Source organism: Oncorhynchus clarkii, chromosome 6 (assembly GCF_045791955.1).
Source record: "Oncorhynchus clarkii lewisi isolate Uvic-CL-2024 chromosome 6, UVic_Ocla_1.0, whole genome shotgun sequence".
Lineage (NCBI taxonomy): Eukaryota > Metazoa > Chordata > Actinopteri > Salmoniformes > Salmonidae > Oncorhynchus > Oncorhynchus clarkii.
This window is the reverse complement of record NC_092152.1, coordinates 50,502,027-50,527,045: the sequence shown is the minus strand read 5'-3', so window position 1 is coordinate 50,527,045 and position 25,019 is coordinate 50,502,027. Positions and strand designations below refer to the sequence as shown.

Here is a 25,019-nt window from a genome sequence, read left to right as displayed (position 1 = left end):
AACAAAGATTGTACTTTTTGGAGAAATGTCCTCTGGTCTGATGAAACAAAAATAGGACTGTTTGGTCATAATGACCATCGTTGTGTTTGGAGGAAAAAGGGTGACGCTTGCAAGCTGAAGATCACCATCCCAACCGTGAAGCACGGGGGTGGCAGCGTCATGTTGTGGGGGTGCTTTGCTGCAGGAGGGACTGGTGCACTTCACAAAATAGATGGCATCATGAGGCAAGAAAATTATGTGAATATATTGAAGCAACATCGTCGCAAATGGGTCTTCCAAATGGACAATGATCCCAAGCATACTTCCGAAGTTGTGGCAAAATAGTTTAAAGACAACAAAGTCAAGGTATTGGAGTGGCAATCACAAAGTCCTTACCTCAATCCAATAGAAAATTTGTGGGCAGAATTAAAAAAGCGTGTGCGAGCAAGGAGACCAACAAACCTGATTCAGTTACACCAGCTCTGTCAGGAGGAATATACCAAAATTCACCCAAATTATTGTGGAAAGCTTGTGGAATGCTACCCAAAACGTTTGACTCAAGTTAAACAATTCAAAGGCAATGCTATCAAATACTAATTGAGTGTATGTAAACTTCTGACCCACTGGGAATGTGATAAAAGGAATAAAAGCTGAAATAAATCATTCTCTCTACTATTATTCTGACATTTCACATTCTTAAAATAAAGTGGTGATCCTAACTGACCTAAAACAGGGCATTTTTACTAGGATTAAATGTCAGGAATTGTGAAAAACTGAGTTTAAATGTATTTGGCTAAGGTGTATGTAACATTACGGCTTCAACTGTGCGGCAGGGTAGACTAGTGGTAACCGAAAGGTTGCAAGTTCGAATCCCCGAGCTGACAAGGTACAAATCTGTCGTTCTGCCCCTGTTCCTAGGCCGTCATTGAAAATAAGAATTTGTTCTTAACTGACTTGCCTAGTTAAAAAAAAGGTTAAAATAAATAAATAGAAAAAACTGTATAGTGTAGGTCCTTGAAAGCTTTTCAGAAAAACTCTATCTTTAGCTGAGCTGTCCTGACAGGGATTGTAATGAGGATCCACACAACTGAAAGCCCTGTCACACATAGTTTTTAGTCTGCTGTGGGGCTGCTGAAGGGAGATGGACCTGCAGGAGCGAAGGATGCGTTTGGGGCAAGAGGTCAGGATAAGATCAGACAGATTTTTGGGTCCAGAGTTGTGGATAGCTTGGTAGCTGTGAACCAGGATTTCAATGTCAATGCCGACTCGATTCGGTCTTATGTAGCAAAAGTTGAAATGGTGTTTTTTACATTGGATAAAAGTAGAGACTCAGAGCTAGAAAATGGTATATCATACACTACAGTTGAGGATGAATGGGAAAGTAATTCTGCTTTTAAAGTTGATGAACTTGTAACCTCACTTTTGAGAAAATTGCCTTTTGAATGTTTTGGTGCACCTATTGGAGAGCTCCTTGTCTACACCCATTCAGCATCGTTCACACCCTCTTAAACCTGCTGTCTGATCTAAAAATGAATCATGTTTTGCAGCAATTATTGTGGCATTTGTGTTTCACCGGTTTGCACGATCACGCTAACAGCGTGTTTGTTCTTGTTCAATAGAGACATTGCAGGATATTTAGGTTTACTCATTTTCCCTGGTTTTGTCAATAGTACAACCTGATAGGAGCCCTACTTCCTTGTTCCCACCCTCAAAGGCAGGCTTTTCAAAAAAGGGGTGCGGTACTAGTTTATAGGTTCACTCGAGCTATGTTACCGCGCATTTTCTATCTGAGATTACAAAATAATTAGCTATTATGGCTGCTACTGATGATTCCTCTTTCCAAGAAGAGCTGGACGACGACAACACATTTTAATTAAAAAAAATGGACATAGGAACATACAGCCCTATTTTATTTGAACCGGAACACACTGAAGAGGAGTTGAAACGTCAAGAAAAATAATTGCGAGACCAGCAAGCTGTGACTGCTTCTTAGACCAGCTGAACCAGGACTCAGTAGGGCAAATTAAAAACAAGTAAGTTATTTTGCTGTCGTTAGCTAGCTAGCAATATAACCTCATTTTACACAAGGAAGTGTTGTACAGTACAATTTGGTGATCGATTCGGCCATAACATGGCTTGCTAGTACCCCTACAAGCCAAACTAGCCAAGTTTAGCAAGTTAGCTTTGTTTGCTATATTTAAAATGTACTGTAGTCTAACATTTATAGCTAGTTAGCTAACTAGCCTTGCTAGCCTCAGTGCCTCTCATTAGAGCAACACTGGAGAAATGTGTTGGTGTTTCATATAATGACTTTGGGTCTTTATGACTCATATTCGTCTTGGAGTAACTATACCTGTGGTTTGTAGCGAGCTAGCTAATGTGTGTCTGTGGGTTGTCTCATATTCTACACCATGTTGCTACAGTAGGAATACAGACATTACACAACAATTGCCCATGAATATCTAATAGCGTTTTCATCTTTCTCTCACAGACAATACTGCTTGGCTACTAAGAACTTGATGACTGGCAAGAGGAGATGTGAAAGGTGTGCCCGATTTTATACTCCTGTCGGCAAAGGTGTGGCTGAAATTGCCGAATCCACTAATTTAAAAGGGTTTCCACATACTATGGTATATGTAGTATAAGTATTCACACCCCTGAGTCAATACTTTGTAGAAGCACCTTGAGCAGCTATTACAGTTGAGAGTCTGTCTGGATAAATCTCAGAGCTTTCCACACGCAACGTTTGCCCATTATTCTTTTCAAATTTCTTCAAGCTCGGTCAAATTGGTTGTTGATCATTGCTAGACAACCATTTTCAGGTCTTGCCATAGATGTAGATTTAAGTGAAAACTGTACTCAGGAACATTCACTGTCTTTTGGTAACCAACTCCAGTGTAGATTTTGCCTTGTGTTTTAGGTTATTGTCCTGCTGAAAGTTGAATTAATCTCCCATTGTCAGGTAGAAAGCAGGCTAAACCAGGTTTTCCTCTAGGATTTTGCCTGTGTTTAGCGCCATTCTGTTTCTTTTTTTATCCTTAACAATTACAAGCATGCCCATAACATGATGCAGCCACTACTATGCTTGAAAATATGGAGAGTGGTACTCAGTAATGTGTTGTATTGGATATAAAACATTGTTTTATATATTTGAACTTTTACCCCTTTTTTCATCCCAATTTTGTGATATCCAATTGGAAGTTAGTCTTGTCCCATCACTTCAACTCCCCTATGGACTCGGGAGAGACGAAGGTCGAGAGCCATGGATCCACCTGCCAAGCCGCTCTGTTTCTTGACACGCTGCTCTCTTAATCCGGAAGCCAGCCGCACCAATGTGTCGGAGGAAACACGGTACAGCTGGTGACTGAAGTCAGCTTGCAGGTGTCCGGCCCGCCACAAGGAGTCTCTAGAGCGCAATGTGACAAGGATATCCCGGCCAGTCAAATGCTGGGCCCTAACCTGGATGACGCTGGGCCAAGTGAGCGCCGCCTCATGGTTCTCCTGGTCACGCCTGGCTCTGACACAGCCTGGGATCGAACCTGGGTCTGTCGTGACACCTCAGACCACTGTGCCACTCGGGAGGCTGTTGTATAGCATTTTCCCTCAACACAACACTTTGTATTCAGGACAAAAAGTAAATTGCGGTATTACTTTAGTGCTTTGTTGCAAACAGGATCCATCCATTTATTCTGTACAAGTTTCCTTCTTTTCACTCTGTCAATTAGGTTAGTATTGTGGAGTAACTACAAAGTTGTTGATCTATGCTCAGTTGTCTCCAATCACAGCCATTACACTCTGTAACTGTTTAAAGTCACTATTGGGCCTCAAGGTGAAATCCTGAAGCGGTTTCCTTCCTCTCAGGCAACTGAGTTTGGAAGGACGCCTGTATCTTTGTAGTGACTGGGTGTATTGATACACCATCCAAAGTGTAAATAATAACTTCACCGTGCTCAAAGGGATATTCAATGTCTGCTTTTTTATTTTTTACTCTAGGTGCCCTTCTTTGCGAGGCATTGGACTACTTTGCTGGTTTTTGTGTTTGAATCCGTGTTTGATATTCACTGCTCGACTGAGGGACCTTACAGATAATTGTATGTGTGGGGTACAGAGATGAGGTAGCTATTCAAAAATCATGTTGAACACTATTATTGCACACAGAGTGAGTCTATGCAACTTATTATGTGACTTGTTAAGCATACTCCTGAACTTATTTAGGCTTGCCATAACAAAGGAGTTGAATACTTATTGACTCAAGACTTTTCAGCTCATTTGTAAATAATTTGTAAATTACATTTTTCCACTTTAACATTATGGGGTATTGTGTGTAGGCCAGTGACGACAAATTCAGGCTGTAACACAACATAATGTGGAAAAAGTCAAGTTGTGTGAATACTTTCTGAAGGCACTGTATATGTCATACATTTCTATACATTAACTATTCCTGGATACTGCTGTGTAAACTCACCTCGGTCTCCTGAGCAAATAAACTTTGTCTTGAATACAAGCCATGTCTACTTATTTGCTATATTACCTATGTTTGGCGACATATTTTCATGCAAATCTCAAAAAATCTACATAAAGAAAGTTTTTCCCTCCAGTGGTGTGTCTACCAAACTGACTTGTTGCCGAGAAAAATCAGTGCATGATGTCGTAGTGCACACAAAATGCAATTTTCTGCTAAAGTTCGCATGTACCAAATAAAAATCTGAAGTTCAATGTGTTTCCATCGCATTTTCAACTCTACAGATTAGATTTATATGTTTTGTCTCAAAAATATAGCAAATGTGCCTACACTGGTCTTGGGAGATTCGCTATAGCCAACAGCTCGCAGATACAGTGCGGGTAGGTTAGTCTACGTTATGATATTATTATGGATAAGAGCGAGAATATTTGCCAAATGGCAGTCAAGCATCGATCATCATGTCACCAGAATAAGACCCTTGATATTTATTTGAAAGGAGCATCAAGCACATAGTGTGCACTTTCAACACTGTGAAGTTCATCGTAATTTATGTCATCTGTAGCCTAATAAACTGCATGGTTTCCCAAGTCGTAGTGGAAGGATCGCACACCATATGGTGATGGTTATTATATTAGTATTTGCGCATAAAGGCTTTTCCACCGCCATTTCTCTCATAATACATTTTACAGACAAAAAAGATCCCACCATGTCAAATTAACAAATTATCTGTAGGGATTTATAAAATTGTACTGAAACTTCCTCTTTCCATCACAGCTGTCATAAAAATAAAAAAAATAATACGGTGTGCCTTTACTCGTGGTTAGACAGACTAATCTATTGTTTTATTGAAGCATGTTTACTTGCCAACAAATGTAAGTTGAAATGACCCACCAACTCCCTGCATCATTTGTTTTAGCAGTAAGATTGAAGCTAATTTATCCAAACACGTTTTATGAATATCACAATGAATTGATCCAGAAATTGAAGTCAACACTTTATTGCTTTCTGATGCAGCTGGAATCATTTATTCACTTGTCAGTACACTTGTTTAAAAAAAGCTGATATAAAACACTTATATTCATATATACAACAGCTAGCAATACCCCCCCCCCCCCCTCCCTTTTGCCCTTGGAAATGGATTACAAGGCGTCAAAAGTATTCCACAGGGATGCTGGCCCATGTTGACTCCAATAGAATACCACAGTGTGACCCATTAAGATTTGCATGTACTTCCAACATTCCTGGAAATACATGAAGACTGATCATGAAGATGTGTAACCATACAATAAACCATGTTCACCTGTAAACAAAAAAGGGTACAATAGACTGGTAAGTGTTTGTTGTTTACTCAGTCAATAATGGGGCTTTGAGATGGGCTATTAGCAAAAAGTTGTGAAGGGGGTCTTGACTTGTAGACCGTTTAGTTGTGTATTTTTGTGTATGAGCACCTAGTTGTGCTGTTGAGTAGACAAACACTGCCAACAATAGTGAATATGCTAGAAGAGTATGCTAACAACCCCTCTCCATGCCAAAGAACTGACTGCAAGGGTGTGAAAAGTTTGAGGATCACTTGTCTTGTAGACAGTTTAGTGTATTAGTGATTTTGCTTTCTTCAAGGTCATTGTGCTTTCATAAATACCTTTGGCTGTCCTGGCTTGTTTCAAAGTCAGATGATGTTGAGCTTGAGATTTTTCCAGGCTGAAAGCTTTCATCCAGTGGGTCTACAGGCTCTGCACTACTAAAGCTTGTGTCAAGGTCATCGTCATCAACATTAGGATTAGTCTGTAGGACACACAGTAGTCAGTGATAAGCCAACATTTTACTACTTTGTACCCATCAATACACACTCAATCAAGGTACTATATCCACCCACCCCCCACATGTCAATAGATCATGCATACTAACCATCCCCTCCTTACTGATATCAAATTTTTTCCAATTTAGACTTCAAGCCTTGCATAAAAAATCAACTAAGCCTCCATAATACAGATACCTACAGTAGAAGTTGTAGCCTACTTGTAAACACACCAACTATGACAAGACACAGACCATGCCTACTACCAGTATATTTATTTACTCATCATGGAAAGATTTTGTCGATTTTAGAAGGTGACTTACACTAGTTCCTGGTGTGCTTGATTTTGATGTTGATGGGATTGGACTCTAAATAGAACACACAACATTAGTCACGTTAGCCTCTGCGGTAGTTAGTTAGCTAGCTAACGTAACCTAAAGAAGCTAACGTTAGCTTGCAAAGTTACTAATCACATCGCCAGATAGCAGCTGGCTAATTACATTGATATGTTTTGGAATGTCTAGCCAGCGTATTATGGAAGCTAGCTAGATTCTGGTTTTGATAAACACATGTAGTTAGCTAGGTAACGTTAGCTACGTTACCTCAGCTTGACTACTTTTCTGCTACGCTGATTTTGGCTGATCGGATGCCTTCCTCTTTGAAGTTAGAGAAGGAGAAAAAAAAAATCGATGGACTAGCATCACTTTTCAAAATTCGATGACATGGCAACTCCATCAGTTATGACTTCAGTTACATTTCGAAATCCTCTGGCTGAAAGTTCTGGATACAAGCACAGGCACTTTGATATTTCTCACATCAGTTGGATACACCTCCATGAGGAGGTTCTCCATGTCCTGAAATTGCTATGAATTTTGGATATTGTGGTTTGCTTACATCCAGGAAATGCAGCTGGCCTGTTTCTAATGGTGAGATGCAGAAACACTTGTATTTGTGTGTAGCGATACAATTCAAAACTTTTATAATGCATATGATACTGTATGTTTAACATATTAATGTACAAATTCAAATAGAGCAGCGGGGAAATTGTCATTTAATGATAGTGGGAATGCCAGTCAGGGCGACCTCTGTATTTTTGCTGTGTGTCATCAGCATAAAAGTGAAAGCCCAGTCCGTGTTTCCTCAAGATATTTCCCAGTGGCAGCATGTAGATACAAAACAGTAGTGGCCCTATGACCGAGCCTTGAGGGACCCCTGATGGACCACCACTGTGTCTGACCTACTAGGGCCGAGGGCTACAAACATGGAGTTATCAGTCTCTGACAGGCCCAGGAGCTTCTCCATGCTGTCCAGCAGAATGGCCTGGCTGACAGTGTCAAATGCTGCACTGAGGTCCAGCAATAGGAGGATGCTGGCAGCCCCAGAGTCAGCATTCATCAGGAGCTCATTGGTGACCCTTACCAAGGCACTGTCTGTGCTGTGTCTAGCTCTGAAACTGACTGGAAGGGCTTGAGTAGGTTGTGAGTGGCCATATGGTGTTTTGAATTGACTAGACACAGCACGTTTGAGTAGCTTACTCAGGAAGGGCAAGTTGGAGATAGGCCTGTAGTTCTGGAAGTTGTCAGGGTCAGATCCAGGCTTTTTAAGTACTGGTGTGACTGCTGTGAGTTTGAGCTGAGGAGGGACATATCCAGTGGTAAGGGAAATGTTGATGATTTCCGTGAAGAAAGGTTCCAGAGCATGTAAGCAGGTCTTCAGAAAGGAGGTGAGGAGGTGAGGACAGACTAATCTATTGTTTTATTGAAGCATGTTTACTTGCCAACAAATGTAAGTTGAAATGACCCACCAACTCCCTGCATCATTTGTTTTAGCAGTAAGATTGAAGCTAATTTATCCAAACACGTTTTATGAATATCACAATGAATTGATCCAGAAATTGAAGTCAACACTTTATTGCTTTCTGATGCAGCTGGAATCATTTATTCACTTGTCAGTACACTTGTTTAAAAAAAGCTGATATAAAACACTTATATTCATATATACAACAGCTAGCAATACCCCCCCCCCCCCCTTTTGCCCTTGGAAATGGATTACAAGGCGTCAAAAGTATTCCACAGGGATGCTGGCCCATGTTGACTCCAATAGAATACCACAGTGTGACCCATTAAACCTAGCGGTCAAACAAGGATATGGTCCTAGTAGTTTTCCCATAGGGGATTTTAAAAACACTTAAAATAAGGGCTGTGTTTTGTGTAGGCTTACCCTTCTGTGATGTTTTGATAACCGTGTAAATCTCTCTAGGACAAAGTGACTTCTATCAGGGTAAGCATACATGAAAAAAACTTCATTTGAAGTGTTTCTAAAATTTTCTATGGATGGTTGAAAAACGATTAGAACCATTTCCCTGTTTGACCGCTAGGTTTTATGACGCCTCCACTATGGGGCCCTACGCTTCCCACAGTTGTGTCAAGTTGGCTGGATGTACTTTGGTTGATGGACCATTCTTGATACACACTGCAAACTGTTGAGCATTAAAAAAACAGCAAAAACTACCTACCATACCCCATTCAAAGGCACTTTAAATATTTTGTCTTGCCATAGTCTCAGAATGGCACACATACACAATACATGTTTCAATTGTCTCATGGCTTAAAAATCCTTCTTTAACCTGACTCCTCCCTTTCATCTACACTGATTTGAAGTGGATTTAACAAGTGACCTCAATAAGGGATTATAGCTTTCACCTGGTCAGTCTATGTCATGGGAAAGAGCAGGTGTTCTTAATGTTTTGTACACTCCGTGTATACCACAGTTGTGAGCATACTAAGTATTCTAAGTATTCTGTCTTCAGAAAGGAGGTGAGGATAGGGTCAAGTAGGAAAGTGGTGGGCCTCATTGTCCTAACCAGCTTGGTTACATCAGCTGCAGTGACTGTGGTGAAGGTGGAGAACCTTGACTCAGGGATCATAGGACTGGGTAGATCAACTACAAGAGCTGGAGATGATAGGGTGGTATTATTGATCTTTTCAATTTTGCTTGGGAAGAAGCAAAGGTGTTTATTGCACCGTTTTGGGGAGGCTGAGGTAGCAGTGATGTTTACAGGTTGGGGGAGCTTGATTACAGTAGAGAACAGCACCCGGAAGTTACCACTGCCATTGCTGATCAGTTGGGAGTAGTAAGATGTCCGAGCTGCCTGGCCTGTCTGGATGTCTGGCCTGTTTGTAGTCTTTTTCTGATGTTGTGCATACATCGCATACATCATTCTAGATGACGGACAGTTGCTTTGAGACAGCGTAGCTCCTCAGTGTACCAGGGAGAATATTTGGAGGAAGACACCAGGCGGGTTTTCAAAGGAGAAACTTCATCCAGTATGGAAGCCAATGCAGTTTTGTGTTGAGCCACAGAGTCAGTAACTGGCAGGTTGTAGGTTACCACCTCATCGTACTCGCCTTCTGCATTTTGTTTGTAGGATCCCGTATTGATAGAGGCTGTTCTTAACTCCTTACACAAGGTTGTTTTAATCTGTGCAAAACCTCTGAGAAGTCCTTATGAAGATTGCTGCCATTTCTGAATATTGTGGTCCTGCCTTTGGTCCAGTAGATGGTAGATGAGATGCATTGAATTTGCATGAGATGATGATCTAGGAAGATCTAACTAGGCTGGTATTTGAATCCAAACAATTAGCTAGTTAATTGGAGAAGAGAAGTAGCCAAATACAGGGCTGCCAACTTTTGAAGAAAGCTTAGAGTGAGATTTGCTATGTGAATTTCATTGGCACATCCTCTAGCAGGGGGGCTTGGGTGTCCTCCCCCAGGAAAATGTTACTGTTTTAAAGCAAATTTCCTGTGATTTTACTAATTTTGACATGGCTTAGGCCTATGAGCAGGGGGGATTTTTTTCTCTCCAAAAAAATCCATGGGTCAGGTGTATTCGGCATGCTTTGAACTTTGTTATTTTGAGATTTATGAGGGATGGAATTTAAAGTATGCTAATATTATTTTTGCCATTTTTGTTTTAGGTGGTTTGGTACCCTATTCAGACAGTAATGAAATGGGGAGACAGGCAAATGGGAGAAACCGTGGGAAGGTTGGAAGCAGGGATTGAATCCTGGTCTCATGTGGACAGTTGTATGCGACGGGTAGTGTTACCCGGGGCGTGTTACCACTACAACAAGGCTCTGCACAGGAAATACTAATATTAATGGTGGATGGCATTGGGTAACCAAATCAAAGATCGCAGTCGCCTTGCTTTAAAGTTAAGAACACAAACATTTTCTAATTTGGGTGAACTATCTCTTTAAAAGAGGGATGGAAGAAAATCCTGCTTGCTCTCAATGAGGGTTGAACACCCCCTGATCTATGTTTCACAAATGCTGGGTGTTTGAAAATGTTCTTGTTATAACAATTCATTTCTCTAAATCACTGAACCTAATGAATATCACTATTCAAAACTGTCCATGAATGGCTGCAAAAATGCATAGCCTCATATAATTCATTTTAAGACACTAATAGGCATATTAGATTTCAAATATGTGTCACGTTCGTCATACGAAGGAGACCAAGGTGCAGCGTTGTATGCTTACATTGTAATTTATTAAAATAATGACCACTGAACAAACTAACGAAACGTGAAGCTAATATGAATAGTGCAGACAGGCAACTAAACGTAGAACAAGATCCCACAAACACCAAAGGGAAATGGCTACTTAAATATGATGCCCAATCAGAGACAACGATAAACAGCTGCCTCTGATTGGGAACCATATCAGGCCACCATAGACATACAAATCATCTAGACCTACAAAAATCCTAGACATACAAAAAGCCCTAGACAATGCAAAAACTAGCGTACTCACCCTAGTCACACCCTGACCTAACCAAAATATAAAGAAAACAGAGATATCTCAAGTCAGGGCGTGACAATATGTGATTACACTGGCAATATTGGGAAGAATCGGGATAATAAAACAAGTGTGGGGAACAAAAGTAATGTTCTTGCTGACAAGCAGTATAACTACACTATATTTTAGCTCATTGTTAATAATAAGAATTGTTCCACTGATTAGGTAAATAAAGTAAATGCAAAATAATATCGTCTGAAGACAAGACGACCCTACACCCTAACCAAATTATTTATTTAATTGACACTTTTGGGTTTGCAATCTGACAAAATTATTTTCATAGTTACAAATCTGTAGGTCCGTCTACTGCCTTTTCGTTGTCACAGCCTAAATGCCAATCACCAAACGAGGGGACTAATGCAAGTGTGTCAAAAGGCTGCATTCTGCAATAGGGATGGGAGTAACAGCAACCTAATTATGTTGACAACATTGTACATAAAATAGCTCTTCCTTGCTGCTCTTTTTAGTTTTATAAGCTCAGCTGAGAACGTTCTCTCTCCATTCAGCTTCACTCTAATCTTAAGGGGTGTTTCTTTAAAACGCACATCCAATCCCTATGATCCCTTACATACTGTAACTAGACCAATCATATTCTTCAATGTGTTGCAGTTCACAGTGCTGTGGCAAGACAGGACAATGATCAAGTTTTTGCTCAATATGTTAAATTGCACGTGCAGATGCACCGCTTTCAAAATTATTTGGAGCACAGTTGAAAAGTTAACGCATTTAATTAATTAGAAAATATAACCAGTACTTTTCAGTGTGTGAGATATGAGGTGTGGCGTGAGAATCGGGTCAAATGCGCGTGTCTCTTGGCCAATGCGTGAAAGTTGGCAGCACTGCAAATATGTCAGCTAATTTAATGATGATGATTAAAAACAATTGATTCCTGTGTTCTATACTTGATAAGCTATAAAAAACTAAAGGTTGTTAAAAAATAATGTGCATTAAAAACACCTAACAAATAATAATTATGGATAATTTTCCAGTAGGAAACTACCAATGCAGCCACTAAGCACCATGGCAAACATGGAACCCCTAGTTGCCAGTTAGGTAATGCAAAATCTACAGCAACTTCCAGGCAACTAACTGCCATTAAAGGGATACTTTGGGATTTTGGCAATGAGGCCCTTTATCCACTTCCCCAGAGTCAGATGAACTCGTTGATACCATTTTTAGGTCTATGTCCAGCATGAAGGATGTTAGAGGTATCTGCATCTGCTAGACTTCTAGTCATTGCTCCAAAACACTGATAATCTGCTGCTTTTATGATTCCTTGCACATGTTCAAGGCCCCCGTATCAGAGGCAACAAAGCAACCCCACAGCATCATCAAACCTCCCCATGAGAGGTAGCTATTTTCTTTGAATCCTTCATTTGGTTATTGGTAAACATAGGAGGAGCCCACTGCTGAAAATGCATGTAATATCTTATGATATAAATGGCCATACAGCATGTGTTATAGCAACAGTAAAGAGCACATAACACAAGAGCCAATGACAACAGGTTGAACAGTCATCTATTTTAGAATACCTGTTATTTTTTAATAAATTGTTTTTATTGTACAAGGTATTTTTTTTTAAATCTGCCAAAACAAAATCAATATTAGTCTTTCATTTTTACATTACAATCACCTTTGTAATGATTCATTTTTTTCTTTGCAAACAAAACAGACAAAACACCACCTACAAGCCCCACAAACAAATTGGTTGCTCTGCACACAGTTTTCATGGGCCTTGTTTTGTGTGCACCTGCCGCAGGTGTCGCATAATCTCTGAAGCAGTTGCGTGGCATGGTCTCTCGGACGAAATCCACCCCATACCCATCAGACCAAAATTACTCCACATCCATGCTCTTTCTGCCGTATGTCCATGTCATCCATAGACATGTCCCACGTACTATTTCCTTTTCTGTGCGCATGAGCGGCAGTACAATCTCTGATGTGCTGCAATATTTGCAACATCTACATGTCACAAACTCGTCACTCATCACATAAACCGTGCTATCCCTCCAAGACTCCTGTCTCACCGTAGATGGAATTACCATCTGTTGGCTCTGTTTTTCTGCGGCAAGGCTCAGGCATCAGAGGCGGAGACTCGAAGTAAACATTGGGAATCAGATGAAGACTCTTCATCTGCAACGTCAAGCTCAATATCCGAGCCTCCATCCGGCTCCAACTCATATAAATTCTGCAGCATTTGCAATGCTGTCAGTGCGTCCATTCGTTTGGTTCGTCTTTCCAATGTGCGCTACACACATTGTGGGTTGTATTCAGTGTCTGATTTAACTTTCAAAGGTGAAATTATATACAATTTCCAGCCTTTCGTAATAAAATAATTCGACCGCCCACAATTCTTCATCATCATTACACTATCACACTTCATCATTCACTTCATTGAAGTCACATGCACCATTATCAGAATCCATCTGGTTTTTATCGGCCATTCATCCATTGACGACAGAATAGCATATTTTAAGTTTATTATGTTACTAGTTTTTGCTTAGTAGCCAGTGGTCATGTGCTGACTGCAATGACAGCACGGATATCCTTGGAAAAAGTGAAATATGGAAACAGCTGCACTATTTGACAAAAGTAAGTGTCATAGAATCTGCAGAATATGGACTTTCTGAGACTATATAGAAATATAAATGTTTTACCTGCATGTGACTCTGAAGGAGGATTTGATAAAGTAATGCTCCTTTCCTTGCATCTGTCAATTACAAGGTGCACCCATCTTTTCTATATACAATTTGATAGGCCAATTTGATAGGCCTAACTGATAGGCCTAAGAATTGTCACTCATCAAATTATTTAATCGTGTCTATAGGCTAACTCTTATGTGTGAAATTAGTATCGGTATAGTTTATGGTGTGGGCCGGCTGTGCAGGCTGACTGGCATCGTTTGTTTCCCGCTCATCAACCTAGATAGAGTCAAGGATATGTTTAGCATTATTCTAAAGGCCTACTGCAACACGTAGCATGTTTTAGTTTTCCTTACAATACATTTGATCAGTAGTAGAGTTACAGTAAATAAAACAGTCCCGTAACGGCTTATTTTTTACAAAGTAAAACGTCAATCAACCAACCTGCAAGGCGCGGTCAAATTATTTGCTGCTGATAAATAGGCACAACACAACCTCATCATTACGCTATTGTCTTTCTGAATTAAATCAACCTCTTCATCCTGCTTATCATTCAGTTAGGCCCAATTTAAATTCAATTGTGAAGTAAGATGCACAATTATCGCCCATTCATCCATTTGTCATTCATTCAGTGAGGAGAGAGAGGGAGACGCATGGCTGGGTACCAATGTCCTACAGCACATTATCTTGGCGGGTTAAGTTGGGAATAGGTGTGGGAAAAATGGTAAACATTCTCTAAATACTTTTCTGTTTGCTTATTTGACAGAATTTTGAAATCACAATGTAAAAACATTTAGGAAAAGTAAGGGAAGGAGCAGGGCACTGCTTTTTTCGGGGGCCACCTTTTCTTTTACTTACAAAATCAAACGTCAGTGGCCGTTGGCCTATGGCGGTTCTAGTGTTAAACATTTGAACAAGGCCAGAATATAATTTCACTTATTTACAATAACACAACATCTGCATATAATGACAGTTTGTGCTCATCTGAACCAGAATTTGGCCTTACAGTAGACGTTGATATAGTGAATCTCCTTTAAGCCCAGGAAGCAGCCATTCAACCTGCCGTTCACCAGCTTTTCAAGCTTAATAATGTCAAATTACGTTTGTTACTCACCAAATATGGAGTTTCGATCAGTGACTATCGTCATTTACTGCTGTCACAGCTGGTATGTACTCTCCTCCCACTCCCCCCTCTCTCTCTGGTGTCATGTTGCTGCCTGAGAGACTGTAACAGGTGGAAACTGACCTTCAACCTTTTGGCAGCGTTGCTGGACGCTCCGAGGACCTCTGACTGAGCTCGGAAGTTTATGCCTACAATACCATAACATGCCATTTAGAACTCCCACACACACAGATGTCTACTCATGCTCACAACACACTCCCTCTCCTCTGTTTCAGGTGGGATAAACAGGTGATCTCGGTGCGAGAGGCTAAGGCTCTGCCCAAGTCAAATAGTCTAGAGTGGAGAGACAAGTTCATCTGTGTGGAAGGTAGGTCAGACCAGACCTGACTAGTCAATCACTTCTAACCATGACACTGACACCAAGCTGCCTCCCACACAGTTGTGTAGTGACTGTGTAAAAAACGTTATTACCATGATGTAATGTCTCCCCTTTTAGATCATCTTCTTATATTGACACCTAGGGGCTAGAGACTTATGCTACAAAACATGATTGTGTGATACATGCTGGTGCAATACATTTGGTTCTGGCTAAATCAGTGTCAATGTTTTAATGTGGCATCTGTCCCAACTAAAATGTTGTCTCTCCATTGTTGCTCTCTCAGAGCCATTTGATGGCACCAACACAGCCAGGGCAGTCCATGAGAAGGTCAAGTTTGATGCCATCAAAGCACAGTTCGCTGAGGTAGACTTAGGGAACGTTTCACTGTGGTTGTTTTCCTTCCACATTGCAAATCCACCATTTTTCTTTGAGAGCCTGGGGCATCCCAAATCTAACCCCACCCCTTTCACTCTCTCTAGTCGTGGCAGATGCTCCAGCTGAGAAAGGATCTCAACTTCATCCTCCCAATCAGAAACACCATCCAGAGATGAGGAGGAGGAACTGTGAGTGACTCAGCTGTACAGAGGAAATCTGCCTGGTCTGTCCTGGGCCTTTCTGCTGGGTTGTACAGTCTCCGTCTCCCTCCTCAGCATGCCAAAGCCCTAACATTCAGACTCTTCACGTTCTCCTGACTCACCTGCCAATGTTACGGACACAGAGGAGAAATAAAAGAAAGTATAACCTCTGATATTTGAAGAGGATACATGAGATTGCTGCTAAAGTGTGTGTGACCTGAAGTATTGCTGCTGCCTCACATAGGGGCCGATTCAGACTTAGTAAATGTCTCTTTCTTGGGCACACTTTTCCTACGCACTTCTCAGTAGTTGGTATTCAGACTTCAGGCATGTAACGAGGTTTGGGGGGGTTCCCTTGCGCGCACTAAATAAATGGAATTTAACTCCAGAAAACATACCAATTTGATCAGGGAGTTTTTGTTCAGTTATACTGAATAAAAATATAAACGCAACATGCCTCAATTTCAACAATTTTACTGAGTTACAGTTAATTTAAAGGAAATCAGTCAAAATAAATAAATCAATTTGGCCCTAATCTATGGATTTCACATGACTGGGCAGGGGCGTAGCCATGGGTGGTTCTGGGAGGGCATAGGCCCACCCACTTGGGAGTCAGGCCCAGCCAATCAAAATGGGTTTTTCCCCACAAAAGGGCTTTATTACAGACAGAAATAATCCTCAATTTCATCAGCTGGCTTGGTGGCTAGTCTCAGACAATCCCGCAGCTGAAGAAGCCGAATGTGGAGGTCCTGGGCTGGCGTGGTTACACGTGGTCTGCGGTTGTGAGGCCGGTTGGACGTACTGCCAAATTCTCTAAAACGGTGTTGGAGGCGGCTTATGGTAGAGAAATTAACATTTCATTCTCTGGCAACAGCGCTGGTGGACATTCCTGCTGTCAGCATGCCAATTGCACACTCAAAACTTGAGATATCTGTGGCATTGTGTTGTATGACAAAACTGTACATTTTAGAGTGGCCTTTTATTGTCCCCAGCACAAGGTGCACATATGTAATGATCATGCTGTTTAATCATCTTATTGATATGCCACACCTGTCAGGTGGATAGATTATCTTGGCAAAGGAGAAATGCTCACTGAGAGGGATGTAAACAACTTTGTGCACAAAAATGGAGACACATAAGGTTTTTGTGTGTATGGAAAATGTCTGTGATATTTTATTTAAGCTCATAAAACATGGGACCAACACTTTACATGTTGCATTTATATTTTTGTTTAGTATCGTTAATCTGTTCATTTCTCTAAAGCAATCTCTTTAAATATGTTGTACCTTTAATTTGAATTTGATCGGCACAAGACTTGAATGTAGACTATGGCGAATGCGTTCAGAATATAGAAGCCATTAAAACATATACTGTGGGGAGAACAAGTATTTGCGACACTGCCAATTTTGCAGGTTTTCCTACTTACAAAGCATGTAGGGGTCTGTAATTTTTATCATAGGTACACTTCAACTGTGAGAGACGGTATCTAAAACAAAAATCCAGTAAATCACATTGTATGATTTTTAAGTAATTAATTTGTATTTTATTGCATGACAAGTATTTGATCACCTAGCAACCAGTAAGAATTCCGGCTCTCACAGACCTGTAAGTTTTTCTTTAAGACGCCCTCCTGTTCTCCACTCATTACCTGTATTAACTGCACCTGTTTGAACTTGTTACCTGTATAAAAGACACCTGTCCACACACTCAATCAAACAGACTCCAACCTCTCCACAATGGCCAAGACCAGGGAGCTGTGTAAGGACATCAGGGATGAAATTGTAGACCTGTACAAGGCTGGGATGGGCTACAGGACAATAGGCAAGCAGCTTGGTGTGAAGGCAACAACTGTTGGCGCAATTATTAGAAAATGGAAGAAGTTCAAGATGACGGTCAATCACCCTCGGTCTGGGGCTCCATGCAAGATCTCACCTAGTGGGGCATCAATGATCATGAGGAAGGTGAGGGATCAGCCCAGAACTACACGGCAGGACCTGGTCAATGACCTGAAGAGAGCTGGGACCACAGTCTCAAAGAAAACCATTAGTAACACACTACGCCGTCATGGATTAAAATCCTGCAGTGCACGCAAGGTCCCCCTGATCAAGCCAGCGCATGTCTGAAGGCCCGTCTGAAGTTTGCTAATGACCATCTGGATGATCCAGAGGAGGAATGGGAGATGGTCATGTGGTCTGATGAGACAAAAATAGAGCTTTTTGGTCTAAACTCCACTCGCCATGTTTGGAGGAAGAAGTAGGATGAGTACAACCTCAAGAACACCATCCCAACCGTGAAGCATGGAGGTGGAAACATCATTCTTTGGGGATGCTTTTCTGCAAAGGGGACAGGACGACTGCACCGTATTGAGGGGAGGATGGATGGGGCCATGTATCGCGAGATCTTGTTAGAGCATTGAAGATGGGTTGTGGCTGGGTCTTCCAGCATAACAACAACCCGAAACACACAGCCAGGGCAACTAAGGAGTGGCTCTGTAAGAAGCATCTCAAGGTCCTGGAGTGGCCTAACCCAATAGAAAATCTTTGGAAGGAGCTGAAAGTCCGTGTTGCCCAGTGACAGCCCCGAAACCTGGAGGATCTGGAGAAGGTCTGTATGGAGGAGTGGGCCAAAATCCCCGCTGCAGTGTGTGCAAACCTGGTCATGAACTACAGGAAACATATGATCTCTGTAATTGCAAACAAAGGTTTCTGTACCAAATATTAAGTTATGCTTTTCTGATGTATCAAATACTTATGTCATGCAATAAAATGCTAATTAATTACTTAAAAATCATACAATGTGATTTTCTGGATTTTTGTTTTAGATTCCGTCTCTCACAGTTGAAGTGTACCTATGATAAAAATTACAGACCTTTACATGCTTTGTAAGTAGGAAAACCTGCAAAATCGGCAGTGTATCAAATACTTGTTCTACCCACTGTACATATTTGCCTCAATTTCAGAACCCATGGGTAGATTTACACATTTATGTTCATGGAAAAATGTTGCCTTTTACGGGCAAATGAAGAAAGGTGGTTTGATTCATTGTGAAAGCTGACACATTCAGATCATCAATGGTAACGTTGGAAGTAAGGTAGCCTACAAAATAATTATAATATGTAGAATAGTATACAGCAGTATCATATAATAAATATTCCCTAATTGCCCGCATTGATCATTGAACTGTTTGATGGCAAGTACAAAGTCTTGCGGCATGCATCAAGTTCAAAGAAACAGTTTGAAGTCCATAATTATTTATTTTTACTACAATTTGTATTTGGCCTTCATTAAATAGTATCCACTATTATTTGACCCTCCGCCACAACCACAAAGACTCCCTTACAGTGGAAAGAAATAAAGTTAGGCTGCGAACTTTAAATTGGGAGTTAAATATATGTGGTTATGGTCGCTACCCACAGTTGCTTATAATATTTAACATAGGCTATTCATTTTATCCCTGCAAGTTATAAGGCCATACAATTAAAATTCTGCATAATGGCACAGCATTTCATACTTCACTGTGGGAAAGGGGCATAAATAGGCCTACCTGTCATGTTTATATGTTTTTCAGATTCCTTCCATTCATCTGCAGCGATCATAAGGTAAAGTAGATCTAAAACAATTGTTATTTAGCCTATATGTATAATCCCCATATCCAAACGGATTACCTAGCTCTTGTCAATAGCTCTTATCATATCATTTATTTGATCTGCACCCCAAACGGATACCTTGCTGGCACTGGCATTTCCCCCAAGCTTAAATTCGAGGTCAGAATACGCTTAGACAGAAAAGTGCATAAAAAGGTAATAAAGTAAATTTACGAGCGTGTAACTCTGGTCTGAATTGTCCCCTTAGATAAGAGCGGACCCTGACAGAAAACATGGCTATGATAATATCCCTTTCTTCACCCCACTCTCTTTTCATCTCCATCTCTTTCTCTCCTCTGTGTCTGCCCTTGCACATGGAATTGTAATGATCTGTCCTAAGGTTCTCCTTGAACTGTGTTCTACTTCCTCTGCTCTTTACATACCATGGGGGACCTGTCCTCCCAAGATCAAAGGTCAAACCCTTGGTCAAGAACACATCTCGGAACCTCCAGTCAGCTCTCTAATATTAGCTCCTCAGCACCTGTATGTTTCCAGCTTATCTATGATTATCTATGACATTGACAATGTTGTTGGACGAAGTACCAATCCTAGGTAGAATGCATATTAGAATGTTATTATCATGGAACATTGTCATTCTGCTGTCATTATTCTGTTGTCTCTATGACAATAGGTAGAGGTAGTGTCTGCAGAAGTGCTTTTGTGGGAATAACAACTAAGAAATCCATTTGGGATTGTAGGCTATGATGTATGAGCACCCAGCAAACCAAAGTTGGTTCTGTGAAAGTTCCCAGAACATTCATTAGGTTGCGGTAAATGTTCTCATAATACAAAAACTGTCCCGTTGTGCTGATGATTTATACAATGTTTGTATAAAACATTCACCTGAGATTGCAAGAACATTCGCAGAACACATTTAGTCTGTTCTTTAAAGGTTCCCAGAATGTGGGAACAGTTTGGTGGGAACATTGTGGGGACATCACACAAGATGTGTTCCCAAAACACAACACCTGTCCAGATGATTATACAATGTTTATATTAGTTTGCAAGAACGTTCCCAGAACACATTTCTTATGCTATTTAAAAGTTCTTAAAAAATGTCTTTAGGTTGTGGGAACATTGCGGGATATGACAAGATGGGTTCCCAAAACATGACATTCTTACAATGTTTGTATAAGGGTGCACAAAACTTTCCCTCGATGTTCATTGAATGTTATTTATATGTTCTCAGAATGATCAAATTCAGTTTTGAACAGTCCAGTTTCTTTCATGTGTTAGTGTTCTCTTACTGTTGACAAAGTTAGTTGTACAACAATCCATGTAGAAACAGATCTGGCAATTAATTGTAATTACATGACAATTTATTGTACAAACAGTTCTGCCATAGTCTCAAGCGGGGATCGGACCTGGGAGCGTTATCCCTGGAATTAATCCATAGCGCCATTGGGAAGGGACTAACATACATTTAAAGCTATTTACTCCTTTACTCTGACTTACAGATTGTGGTCTTTATCTTTGGAGACAGTACCTGTCAAAAGTTTGGACACCTACTCATTCAAGAGTTTTTCTTTATTTTTTACTATTTTCTACATTGTAGGATGATAGTGAAGACGTCAACACTATGAAATAACACATACTAATTCATGTAGTAACGAAAAAATTGTTAAACAAATCAAAATATTGTTTACATTTAAGATTCTTCAAATTAGCCACCCTTTGCCTTGATAAGCTTTGCACACTCTTGGCATTCTCTCAACCAGCTTCACCTGGAATGCTTTTCCAACCATCTTGAAGGAGTTCCCACATTTTCTGAGCACTTGTTGGCTGCTTTTCCTTCACTCTGCGATCCAACTCATCCCAAACCATCTCAATTGGGTTGAGGTCAGGTGATTGTGGAGGCCAGATCATCTGATGCAGCACTCCATCACTCTCCTTCTTGGTCAAGTAGCTCCTACACAGCCTGGAGGTGTGTTGGGTCATTGTCCTGTTTGAAAAAAAAAAGATAGTCCCACTAAGTGAAAACCAGATGAGATGGCGTATCGTTGCAGAATGCTGTGGTAGACATGCTGGTTAAGTGTGCCTTGAAATCTAAATAAATCCCTGACAGTGTCACCATGAAACATTACAGGAGCAGTCTGCTAATGTTGATGGATGTGTGTTTTAAAATCCCAGCCCCCGTCCCCGCAGGAGGCCTTTTGCCTTTTGGTAGGCCGTCATTGTAAATAAGAATATGTTCTTGACTGACTTGCCTAGTTAAATAAAGATCAAATACAATTTAAAACAGCAGCCCCACATCATCACACCCCCTCCTCCATGCTTCAATGTGGGAACCACACATGTGGAGATCATCCATTCACTTACTCTGTGCGTCTCACAAAAACACTGCGGTTGGAACCGAAAATCTCCAATTTGGACTCATCAGACCAAAATACATTTGGATTTGTTTAACAGTTTTTTGGTTACTACATGATTCCCATATGTGTTATTTCATAGTGTTGATGTCTTCACTATTATTCTCCAATGTAGAAAATAGTAAAAATAAAGAAAACCCTTGAATGAGTAGATGTTTCCAAACTTTTGACCGGTACTGTGTATACGAAGACATATGACCATAGTTTGGATCATAATTAAGTATTTCAATACAAAGGGATATCCATCCAAACATTAGGATCCTGGTGGCGCAGCAGACTCAGTAGCCTACAGGGCTTGACGATGTTCAAATCTATTTGATTACCATTCTTTAAAAAAGCTATAGTTATGTTTGGACAGTACCCTAATAAAATATAATGATGTAAGAAGATTGAAATGCCATTTCTTTAAAAGTTTGGCAACTTCATATAATAGTGTTACAACACACATCAATATTAGCAGCACTTAAACAGCAATGTTTTCAAAACTACTTCCATTATCATTGACGTATGTTTCTCGAACAATTCAGGATCATCATGTCATAATCTTTAAAGAATAACTTCATAAGGGTCTCGCAGGAATGTTTCTTGTTGTTATAGGTGTTAGTATTATCAATATCATCCCAACATTACCTGAATAATAAATAAAAAATTGTTTTTTTAGAACAATTTATATTGCTCCAACAGGGTAGGTTATTAGGACCATAATGTCACAATATAACTTTATGAGACCGGTTTAGGAATATTCCCTGCTTGCTGTTATGTGTTTGAATAACATATCCATCAACATTAGCAGAATGCTATTGTAGTGTTTCTTCAGAACCACTTCTATTGCTCCCACATTTTGTTGCGGAAGTATGTTCTAAGAACATTAACGGATAATTGTGTTACCCCTGGCAACCTAATGAGATCCTTAGTGTAATGTTCTTTGATATTTTTTAGAACATTCCAACAATTGTTTTTATTCGTAGAAAATAATATTTGGTCATCAAAAAAATGCTTTGAATGTTTGTGGGACGTTATCATTCTCAAATCTCAAAACCTAACTAGAACTTCATAAGAATGTTAGCTAATGTTCTGGGAATGTTCCCGGTTTGCTGGGCTGTTGGTTGTTATAAATACATATCATAGGTTGTTAAATACAGGATCTTAATTTGACCACCCTGTTGTAGGATATTTTTTCCTGCACCATAGGAAATTAAAACTTTTATTTTATTTAAGGTTAATAAAATGCTTCTAAAGTTTGTAATTTCCACTTTAAAATGTCAGACTTGTTTTTGCTCAAACAAAAATGTTATCAACCGATACAAAGTGTACCATTAATTATAATCCACATAGTAATTCACATTTCCTGTTGCTGCAGGATTATTTTCCTGCTGTGAGAAACTGGTCAAATTAAGATTCTATACCTGGATCGGTGTCTCGGTTGACATATCCATTAATGTCAGGGAAATGTTCTAGTAATGTTCTCTCATAACCAATTTAATTGAACCCAGACATGACTGCTGAAGAATGTTTAGGGAGCGTTATTGGAACCATCATGTCATAACGTCACACTATAACATTATGAGAGCATTGTGGGAATATTCCCTGCTTGTTGCTATGGGTGTTTTTAATTTAATTACATCGCCTTCAACATTAAGAGAATGTTCCTGTAATGTTTCCTCAGAACCATTTCTATTGCTCTCACATTTTGTTGCAGCAGTGTGTTCTAAAAACATTTATTTTACATTGTTATTACCTGGAAACCTAATGAGAATGTTTGAAGAATGTTCTGTGGTGGATGTTACAGCTGTTATGCACAACATTTTAACGTTAGTAGAACATTCTAAGGAATTTTTTTTATTTTTTATTCAACAACAAAAAAAACATGTTATCATCCTAATGTTATATAAAATCCTAACTAGAATTTAATGGGAATCTTAGCTAATGTCCTGGGAATGTTCCCGGTTTGCTGGGAAGCTTTCTGTATTTTTCAAATTAGTTAATTATATTGGGGAAATTCTAAGACATTTCTGTTCAAACCCTTTATTTTCCTATGATTGGATTGCTGTGTCTGATTCAGCGACTAGTTTTGTTCTTCTAAACATTGACAGTCACTCATATTTGATCAGTTAACTGCTAGACAGACCAGTGCGACAATCTACTCTCACCTCGACGTGAGTATAGCTACTTTTATTGGTAATATTTTGTTAATGTGGTTCCTTGTGACTTTTTGTACTGAACACACTTTCAATGTTTTATTTAAGTGAGAAGAAAAATTGTGTCCCTGCGTGTTTCATTGGAATGAAATGTTAACTGAGGCTGAGACCTCTAGGTTCCCAGACCCTTGTTAGTTTGTCTCTGTGATTTTAATGCCGAATTATGTTAGTTTTATGACCAGTGCATAGTGTTGGCATGAGGAGGGACACGGTGTTAGTCAAACATAGCTATGTGTGCATGTATGTTTGTTCATGCCTGTGCTACAAGGGGCTACAGTGCCTATATTTAACCCAGCCACGGAGAATCTAGTCTTAAAGGGATAGCTGAAAGATTTCGTCAATTAGCCCTTTATACTCACACCTGTATACAGGTTTAAAATGGCAGGTTTGGGTACTGATAAGCGCCTAAATTGGAATGCAGTGGTTATACAGTAACATGCTATAAATTATAACAGAGCTCAGGCTCTGCGTTTCACAGCGCTGTATGGGTTTTGACTGACAGCCGTTTTGAACTTGAGCACCACACGCGACAAGAAGTAGCCCCCTTCCCTCCTGCTAATGAATTTTTGTTCATTAGACCCTAATATATGGATTTAAATGACTGGGAAAACAGATATGCATCACAGATAGGGGCGTGGATCAGAAAACCAATCAGTATCTGATGTGACCACCATTTGTCTCATTTAGCATGACAGAGAGTTGATCAGACTGTTGATTTTGGCCTGTGGAATGGTGTCCTACTCCTCTTCATTGGCTGTACAAAGTAGCTGGATATTGGTGGGAACTGGAACAAACAGTTGTACACAGTGATCCAGAGCATCCCAAACATGCTCAATGAGTGACATGTCTGGTGAGTAAGCAGACCATTGAGGACCTGGGACGTTTTCAGCTTCTAGGAATTGTGTACAGATCCTTGTGACATTGGGCCGTGCATTATCATGCTGAAACATGAGGTGATGGTGGCGGATGAATGCTACAACAATGGGCCTCAGGATC

The 25,019-nt window shown here is 40.1% G+C and overlaps 1 protein-coding gene across 2 annotated transcripts in view; it reads left to right on the top strand.

The window, feature by feature from the left end:
* The window catches only part of LOC139411276 (terminal nucleotidyltransferase 2), a 41,396-nt gene extending 21,990 nt beyond the window's left edge, over window positions 1-19,406 (top strand). Inside the window, exons 13-16 of one of the 2 annotated variants that reach the window (XM_071157344.1) lie at window positions 15,135-15,226; window positions 15,522-15,601; window positions 15,718-15,801; window positions 19,381-19,406. In XM_071157344.1, the coding sequence (XP_071013445.1) occupies window positions 15,135-15,226; window positions 15,522-15,601; window positions 15,718-15,789 (244 nt within the window). In that variant the 3' untranslated portion in view covers window positions 15,790-15,801; window positions 19,381-19,406. Of the gene's footprint in view, window positions 1-15,134; window positions 15,227-15,521; window positions 15,602-15,717; window positions 17,023-19,380 lie in introns of those variants that run through there. The other variant, XM_071157343.1, reaches the window with a different exon arrangement.
* The last annotated feature ends 5,613 nt before the right edge of the window (window positions 19,407-25,019 follow it).